We start from the raw sequence: 9,012 nt of genomic DNA, 5'->3' as shown, positions 1-9,012 counted from the left end.
AGTTGTATTAAACCCTGTCGTGATGTTGGAATAAGACCTCATGGACATGTTGTCCAGGTGTGTTAGAGGACAGTTTATTATTATTTTTACCAGGTTAGTAACTGTCATAACGTCCTGATTCCATCTGTGCGTGTGTGTGTGTGTGTGTGTGTGCGTGTGTGTGTGTGCGTGTGTGTGTGTGTGTGTGTGTGTGTGTGTCGGTGGTCCTGTCTCAGCATGTCGGGCCGCCCCTATAAGAACTTTTCCACCTTCCACCGGTTTCTCCTAAACTCAAACAGACTCTGTGTGTGTGTGTGTGTGTGTGTGTGTGTGCGTGCGTGTGTGTGTGTGTGTGTGTGTGAGAGTGTCTTTGAACGCCTCATGTGACAGAACAAACTGTCTGTGTTCACTGATGGAGCGGGACATTCAGCCTCTGTGACGTGCTTCCTGCTTCCTGACACTGACTGACTGTCTCCGTCCTCCAGGTGAGTGAGTGACAACGTAACGATGACAAAGACTACATCCCCCTAAAACAAGCACACAGCTCTCAGCAGCAGAAACAATCAGTCCCTGATGGATAAAAACAAGAAGACGTCACAGCTGTTTCACATGAAGCTGTTTTAATGTTTTTATCGATTATTGATTATGACATCCTCGGCAGACGGAGCTCTGCTGCTTCCTTCTTTTACTCGACCTGTGTTCACTGTTTCTGCATCAAAACACAAAGACACATTCCTTCTATGTGTCAACTTGATTCTGATTGGATAACGTGAGGCCACAGTGACCTTTGACCCCGAAATCTGCTCAGTTAATCCGTCAGTCAAAGTGGACATTTGTGACAGATTTGAAGGTGTTCCTGAGATATCACACGAATGTTCCAGGAATCGTGGTGAAAGCAGTGTGTGAAGAGAAGCTGACCTTTGACCTTTAGGGTAAAAAAAATGTCATCACCGCATTTCATAACTTTAAGTTTTGGTACTTTATGTTCGTGTTCAATACTTTGTATTTTCTTTAAAGGATGATGTTCCTTCACGTGAAGGGGCAGCGGAGAGATCCGGACACGAGGGAGCAGAGGGGGGAGGACACGGAGCAAGGGCCCGAGGGTCGGACCTGAACCTGGAGGGCCGCTGCACCGAGGGCCGCGCCTCTGGAGCTAAACCAGCACCTTCATTTAGTACGTTATAAGTTTTTAATGTATGACTTCGAACAGTATTTTCACACTGCTGTTTTGGTGCTGAAGTCAAAGATCGGAAAAGAGAGGGGCGCAGGTTTAGCTCAGTCGGTGCAGCGGGCGCCTCGTGCACAGAGGCTACAGTCACACTGATCGCCCCCCATGTTTCTTCGGCTGTCCCGTCTAAAAAAGGCGAAGCCAAAAAAAAACAAATAAGAAAAACATAAAAAAGATCCTAAAAGTAAATATTCGAATATTCTTGACGCTGCTTTGTAACTTGTGTTGGTCTGTTCTCTCATGTGAACCTTTCATGCTGCTGTCTTTGTCTGTAAAAGAGATTTCGTGTCTTTGTTTGAACACTGCTGATGAAATTAAAGTCAAACAAACACAATGAAAAGGTTAGTGAGGAACTGAAAACAAAGTCAAACGTCTTTCCTGCAACAAACACCAGTAAACCACGTGTTCATGGTGGAGACACAGGTCCTCAGCAGCCGGGCTTCCCGTTACTGACGCAGGTGTGATCCTCTCAGGCTGAGCTCCTCCTGCTCAGGGGCACGTCAGCAGCACTGGCGGAGCTGCTGGCAGAGCGCTGCGGTGTGTGTGGTCGACCTGCTAACCGCCAGGCTGACGGCTGGCTGCCTCACATTTGCATAACGTCACACACACACACACACACACACACACACACACACACACTCTGTCAGTGTGTGTGTGTGTGTGTGTGTTCAGGCCTGCAGCAGAAAACACACCTGAGACAGAAAAGATAAATAAACTCTGAAACAAGAAAAGAAGACGTCGACAGAAGAGAATTTATTTGTCTTTGTTCTGCTGGGAGATAAAAACCTTCGAACAAGAGAAATGATCGTTGCTATCTCACAGCGCGGTTCACAGTTCTCTGGTTTCACCCATAAAAGACGACAGGAGGAGTTTTTACAGTGTAGATGTTGGGGGAGCTGGGGGTCGACCCGTCATGCTGGTATCCTGACAGCGTTAATGAAGACGACCCGTAGGTTTCTGTCCGTTAAAGTGAAACCACATCTGATCCGGTTCAGCCCTCAACAGTACCTCTTTCAGGTAAGACCATCAGGGCAGCTCACCTGTTTCACTTTCTCCTCTGATCAGACGAAGACAAACTCACCTGCTACTGAAGTTTCGTAAAATAAAAATGAGAATGTGTTGAGTTCATCTTCACACAAATTCAACTTCGGACACTGACCTCTTAAAATAACTTGTGATCCCTTAAAGCTCCTGTGAGACCTGTAAAGCTGTTTCAAAGACGAAGAATTCAAAGTACTATAAAAACGGTTCCTGAAACACTTCGAAAGGTCTCAAACATGCTCTGCAAGAACCATTGGAGCTTGAACGACCCTCTTACCAGTGCAAGAACATCTGCACGAGCACTGAAACCAACAACCACTGACTCTAAGAACCTCATATACTGAAACAACCGACCTAAAAAACCCTAAAAATCCTTTGGAAGAATCTTTGATCCACCTGCAGCCCTTTAGAGACCTTTTTAATACCTGCCAGGATTCCAACCTTTAAAAGAACTGCCCCTAACACCTTGAGCCCCTAAGGACTATTGACACTTAAACAAACCCTGGAACCTTTGAGAAGAAGAACATACAGACTCAAGGAGCTCAACAAATCCTCCATGGACACCTGAAACTATCCAAGTCAAAAGAGCCTCTTAGAGAACCCTCTCTGTGACTAATGTGGCATCTTCACTGAGGACCCTTTGGACCTCTTGAATTACCTCCAGTATCTTTGCAAGTACTTTTGAAGCTCCTCAAGCATCCCTTGGATTCCCCTCATCTTAACCTGGAACCCTACAATAGAACCCTACCATCCCCCACCTTAAAGACCCCTGAAAATTACCAAGATCCTGTGGAACCTGCTCAGAAATACACTGAACCCATTTGGGCACTGCTGGAACCTCTTAAATGACTGTTGGAACGTATATATCCAGAACCTCGTTCAGTAACCTTGAGACCTCTTGCTTGACCTCTGGCACGGATATATGAAGCTCCTGTAAACTCCTCAAGCATCGCTGGAATGTCCAGAACCGGTCTGTCCAAGAACTCCTTGAACCATCAAGTGGAACCAGGAAACCTGTCACTGTTGAAACTGCCTGAAACACTGGGAAGCCCTCAAACACTGACTGAAACAAACAAATACCCCTGAGGCCCCAGACACCCTGTTAATACCCTGCATCCTCTAGAACCTCTTCAGGGCTTCACAGAACCCTTTCAAGGAGCTCTGTTGAATCTGTCAGGACAAAAACAGTTTCTGATGTGACATCTGACACCATGACCTCTTTGCTGAAGGAGCCCAGAGATTCCAGAAACAAACCCTTGAAAGTGTCAATCTCTGAACTCTTAAACTTCCTGTAGGAGTGTTTCAATCATTGAAGGACCCTGAAATATGAAATAAAGGAGCACTGAAACAATTAGTAACCTGCCCCCCCCCCCCCCCCCCTGTTCGCCTGTCTGTGTGTCAGTTGTGGAAAGTTTCTGTTGCCTCGGGCTCGGTGTTGACAGGAGTTTATGAACATCACAGCGGAGAGAGATTACGACGACGAGTCTGAACAGGACGGACAGAAGAGGAGGAATCTACCATCAGTAAGAAAAACCTCCTTCTTCCTCTTTTTACCTCCTCCGGCACTCAGCTCACCTTGTCACTACACCTGCTCTGACAGTTCATAAACACTTTATTTGTTGTGGAACTCTTACTTGTCCAATCACATGTAGATTAGGTATTAGTGACCACTCAAACCTGTAAAAGGACCCCTTAAACCTCTTCAATGACCACTTGACCTTTCCTCTTGGGGAAACAAACAACAAACCACAGTGGTGTACCAGAGCTCTCTAAGGGCCAGGGGCCAAACAGAAAAAGGGGCCCCTCTCAAATCCTCACAGTTATGTTCGGGTTTGGTCAAACATCTGGGGCAACCAGAGCGGTATCTGTTGGTATTTACGGTTTCTCGTGAGGAAAACAGGCATCATATACACAAACACCTTTGTGGTAAATGTTGGTTTTTGTTTTTAAACCATCAAAAGAACCTCTAGAACCACGTAAGGACTTAGAGCACCTTTAAGGAGCTCTAAATCCTCCTAAAGAAGCTCAAGGATCCGTCAAGGAGGTCACCAACCTCCTGAAGGACCTCATAAATCCCCCCTTCATATTCCTGGAAACACATTAAGGATCTTTACATTTTCCTGAAGAAGTCTTGGAAACTCAAAACAAGCACCCAGGCCATGGGACTCTGGATACCCTTAAAGAAACCTAAACCGGCTTAGGGATCTCTGAATCCACTTCAAGAAGCCCTTCAAACATTAAATAACAGGAACCCTACATACTCAGAGGAAAACCTGGGAAACTTGATCTCCTTTGAGGATTATGGAAAGACATCTTTAAACTTGCTTTTGGAGAAAAATGAAACACTGGTAACTTTAAGATACCCTCGAGGATATCTCAAACCCCTTTTTCAACGGGTCCAACTCCTCATACTCCTTAAAAAAACTAAAGGACTCCTTGGAGACACTTTTTGTACTGATGAACCTTTAAGGAACATTTATTACTTAAAACGACCCGGGGAAACTCCCAATGAGCCCTTTAACCCCTTTAAGAGCACTAAAACCCTCTCCAGGAACCAGGGGCAGATCTAGAGAATTCTTAATGGGGTGGCAAAGCACTTTTTCCAGGGTGGCAGCTGCCACCCTTTGCCACCCTGTAGATCCAGCAGTGCCAGGAACCCTTTTTAAGAAGCCCTAGAAACTGGCCACATTGAACTACCTCTGAAACCTGACATGGTCTTCCCCAGAACTCTTCAAGAAGCATTAGAGTAAAAATCAGCATCTCTCCGTCCTAAAACCTTGAGGACATTTTAATCCTTTTTAAGAAGTTTGATTGATGAAACCTGCTATAACTCACGGGACCACTATAAGGACTCTATTACCCCTTTTCGACCAGGGCCGGTGCTCAGCTGAGAACCAGTTATTTGTGTTTCGACAGTGAAAAAAAACGTATCTCGTGCAGGAAAGCAGGTCCCAGAGTGGCTCCAAGTCTTTGCTGGTCTAGAACCACAAACTGCTTACGTCAGGGGCGAGGGGCGGGGTTGCTGTGCCCAAAAAGACGGACCCAACAAGTATCCGCCATTTTTCTACAGCGACACAAAACCCCAGTGAAACTCTAGAGCCAATTCAGGAAGGTTCTTTGTCTTGAAGAAATATATCTCAAATATTAAATATTCCCATATTTCCCCCCTGGGGATCAATTAAGGATTCTCTTATCTTGAATTCTCCTTGGACAATTAATTCCTTCTGGAACCTACTCAGACTGGTACAACCTCATGGGGTCCTAGAAGACCACCAGGAACTTTATAAAGCCTTTAAGGATCCTAAAACCTCTTTTTTTTTTTTTTTTTACCACAAAATTAAATTCATTATATCACCTACACGCCCCCCCAGAAACTCAGAGCCCTAACCCTTGAGCTCACCTGTACATCCTTTAAAAACCTGTCAGGACGGCTGACATCCCGTCTGAAGTTCTTATAGCTGAATTTATCTGTAAACATTGAAGCAGAAACAACTCGACTTCTGGTTGATGGCTTTGTGTTTCGTGCTGCACAGTGCTGCCACCCTCCGGTCATAAATAGAACTCAGTTATAGATGATGCAACACTGCCACCGTGTGGCTGAAACATGAAACAGCAGCAGACTGAACCTCATGTTTCCACAGGTTACAGGTACATTCAAAATGTTATTTCAAAATAGGAGTTCATGGTTGGAAATGTTCAGAGTTACTAACAACTTCTGGTGTGATTGTAAAAAAAACAAATGTTTCACTCGACAAAATAAGTTCTGAATCCGTTCGATCAATTACTTCAAAACAGTTTTGAAAGTAAAAGCTTCATTTTTGATTGAAAACGTTTTGATACCAACCCTACGCCAATACGTTCAGATACATTAGATTATAATTAATGCCACGCCGGACTCTTCGGTTCTGTGTGGAACATTATAATTTACAACTCTGTAAGATAAATTATGTTTGAACCGACTCAATGTCACTGCTGATTGTCTTTGTGGTCCTCTCATATTTAGCTGCTTTAAATGTGTTTTATGAGGACAGCTGAACAGTTTGATTGACTGGTTCATAAACAGACTCTACAAAGAACTGACCTCAAAAGTTACAGCACTATAAACAAGCAGAGACAAAAAGCTGCAGGAGGCTGTGAATCTGTTTAAAATCGTTGAGAAGTTAAAGAGTGAAGAATAGACGTCACAGCCGTCAGGTCACGTTTCTTTACTTAAAAAATTACATACAGAAATAAAACAAAAGATATTTAACAGCAGAAACACTGAAATCCATCAAAGACAAAAATGTCGAGATTCAGTGAATAAAAACAAATCAAACCTGCAGATATTCAAACAGTTCACTCGTTATTGATCAGATCAGCTGCAACCAAATACACAGGAGTTTATTTTAAACATGATTTCTTGTTTCTGTTGTAGAAAGATTGAAAGGAAACTTAATCGTCCTGCAGTGAGATCAATAATCTGATCGATCAGAGGGAGAGAACCCTCCGATAAACACGTCCAATGTTTATTTACACACTTTGTTTTAAACAGAAAAACTTTATTTAAACCTTATTGTTCTGACTTCTACAGGACGGGGTTAGCCTAGCTTAGCACAAAGACTGGAAGCAGGGGGAAACTGCTAGCCTAGCTCCACCGTCCAACAGTCGGATCTACATTTTACAGTTTACTGATCAGGTGTGAAAACAGAAATGTAAAAATCAGACAAAGGTTTCCTAAACGCCTCAGAGCTGCTCCCTGATTGGCTAACGCCTCAGAGCGGTTTGGGCAGGCCGCTCACCTCCTCCACACACTCGTCGTACGCGTCCTGATAATCCTGATGAGGTTTGATGAGGATCACACACGTCGGCCTCTTGGAGCCGGCAGACGAACCCAGATCCTGAAACCAGACCAGGAATAAGCACACCTCTTATCGGAGTCACATGACTTTATACATCAAAACAAACATGGCCGCCATGAAACAACACATCCTGCAAACCACTTTGGGAAGTTCTGAATTTTCCTCTTGAAGTATTCCAAATGTTTCATATCCCTAGAATCTGTGCGTTCTCAGCTGAGAGGTTAAACAAGAAACATCTTTTTAATCGTTTCATCTGCAGCAGAAACAGTGTTCACATTCCTTTCTACGAGCATCTTCAAAAGCTTCACAACACGGAAATCTGTCCAGCCTACGGCGTGTGGAAGTTTAGTAAGTCCTGCTCTGATATTACAGCTTTTATATTCCATCACTTCAAACAGGATCAAGCTAACAGGCTGTTTTTATAACAACATGGCTCAAAGAGGAGGACACGTTCTTTCAGGTTATCAATGAAACTTAGGCAGCAGCTATTCATGTCCTATAGTGAGCTAACATGCTAAGCTAATGCTGATGTTATGCGTGTCTGTGTCTCACCACTTTGGAGGGGATGTAGGCGTACGGCAGGTTTCTGTCCTCACACATGACGGGCAGGTGACAGTACACATCGATGGGCAGCGTGTCTCCAGCCAACACCACAATCCTGCCGAGAAGCCGATCACACAGGAAGGTTACTAATGATTCATGTTTATGTTTGTTTACATCCGCAGTGGAAGATGAAACAAACATGGCCGACTCACCCCTTCTCTCCTTTGTTGATGAACTTCTGAACTTCTTTCACTCCTCGCCGGATGTTTTTCACTTTGGCAGCTGAAACAGAAAAGATGTCAGACATCCCTCCGTTCATATCAACACATTGTGTTCATCCAGAGTTCAGTCTCAGCAGGAAGCACACAGTGTTTCTGAAGCTTTAACTGGGACTGATACAACATGAGGCAGGGACCTCAGCCACAGATCCATTCATTTAATCAACATAATGACACACCGATACAATTAAATGTATCTGAGAATGACATGTGAGCCGAGTTATTCACTAGGGTCGACTGATTCGTTCAAGATCTCATTTTATGACTTGTGCGGTCTGTAAAGTGTGACACACGGCCTTGAAATCTTTAGTTTTTTTAACCTAGTTTGTACTTCTTTAGCTTAAAATACTTGAAAATGAAGAAATGCAGCCCACATCAGCAGTAAACTGATTTAAGTCATAACAATACTCACTCATCGGATCTATGAAACACTTTTTATAGTTCCCTCTGCGGCAGCACGAGGGTTGAACCTGAAGTAACAGTCGATTCAAATGTTTCCTGACAACACGAGGAGACACGCAGCTTCCTCTGCTAAAACGACCCAAAGTTCATCTCTTTGTACATTTCACTGATGTGTTATGAGCCGAATTAATCAGAAGAATCTGAAGATTAATACACTATCTCATCTTTCGAACTTCTGCAGCTGTAAAGTCTGCTGACACACCGGAGAGCTTTAAAACCCTCAGATGTTAAATGGAGTTTGGTGTTCGCAACATTTAAACAGGTGTTTTTACCCTTTTTGACGCATTTGTAGAGCTTCTTGCTGAGTTTTTTGGAGGCCAGTGGCTGAGCGATCGGGTTCACGTTTGCGACCAGCTCCTGGTACGTCTTCTCCGTCCCGTCTGTGGCCGCGGGCTCCTCTCCGTCCGCCGGAAGCTTCTCTTTCTTCGTCTTTGTCATTTCTGATACAAATTAATAATCAAATAATCGATAATCGAGTTTTCTACTCTGACTCCTGATCACACACACCGTGCACTCCGCGGGATCCACACGTGTTCGACTTTTCTTCTTCTTCTTTTTCTATAAACAAAGAACAACACTAGCGCCCCCGGAGGACCGGAGGGTAACAGCAACCTTTCAAAATAAAGGACCAGATTTACTTATT

General features: G+C 44.0%; 1 protein-coding gene across 1 annotated transcript; it reads right to left on the bottom strand.

The window, feature by feature from the left end:
• Window positions 1–6,438: 6,438 nt before the first annotated feature.
• Window positions 6,439–8,904, bottom strand: nhp2 (NHP2 ribonucleoprotein homolog (yeast)). The gene is made up of 4 exons (XM_069674684.1): window positions 8,642–8,904; window positions 7,842–7,911; window positions 7,639–7,744; window positions 6,439–7,125 (listed from the first exon to the last, which is right to left on the bottom strand). The coding sequence occupies exons 1-4, from the start codon at window positions 8,805–8,807 to the stop codon at window positions 7,000–7,002; spliced, it is 468 nt and encodes a 155-aa protein (XP_069530785.1). The 5' UTR covers window positions 8,808–8,904; the 3' UTR covers window positions 6,439–6,999.
• Between the last annotated feature and the right edge of the window lie 108 nt (window positions 8,905–9,012).

The sequence above is a fragment of the Semicossyphus pulcher genome, unplaced genomic scaffold, assembly GCF_022749685.1.
Source record: "Semicossyphus pulcher isolate SPU_LCO1_2020_fin unplaced genomic scaffold, fSemPul1.0.p SCAF_10, whole genome shotgun sequence".
Lineage (NCBI taxonomy): Eukaryota > Metazoa > Chordata > Actinopteri > Labriformes > Labridae > Semicossyphus > Semicossyphus pulcher.
The sequence above is the reverse complement of the archived record's forward strand: the minus strand, read 5'-3'. Positions and strand labels throughout refer to the sequence as shown.

What these genes read in the sequence shown, in the direction of transcription:
- nhp2 (XM_069674684.1), bottom strand. Translation starts at nt 8,807, where the DNA reads ATGACAAAGACGAAGAAAGAGAAGCTTCCGGCGGACGGAGAGGAGCCC. An exon ending in CTACAAATGCGTCAAAAAGG is followed by an intron (nt 7,912 to 8,641) that starts GTAAAAACACCT and finishes TTTCTGTTTCAG; the next exon opens with CTGCCAAAGTGAAAAACATC. An exon ending in CCTACATCCCCTCCAAAGTG is followed by an intron (nt 7,126 to 7,638) that starts GTGAGACACAGA and finishes GTCTGGTTTCAG; the next exon opens with GATCTGGGTTCGTCTGCCGG.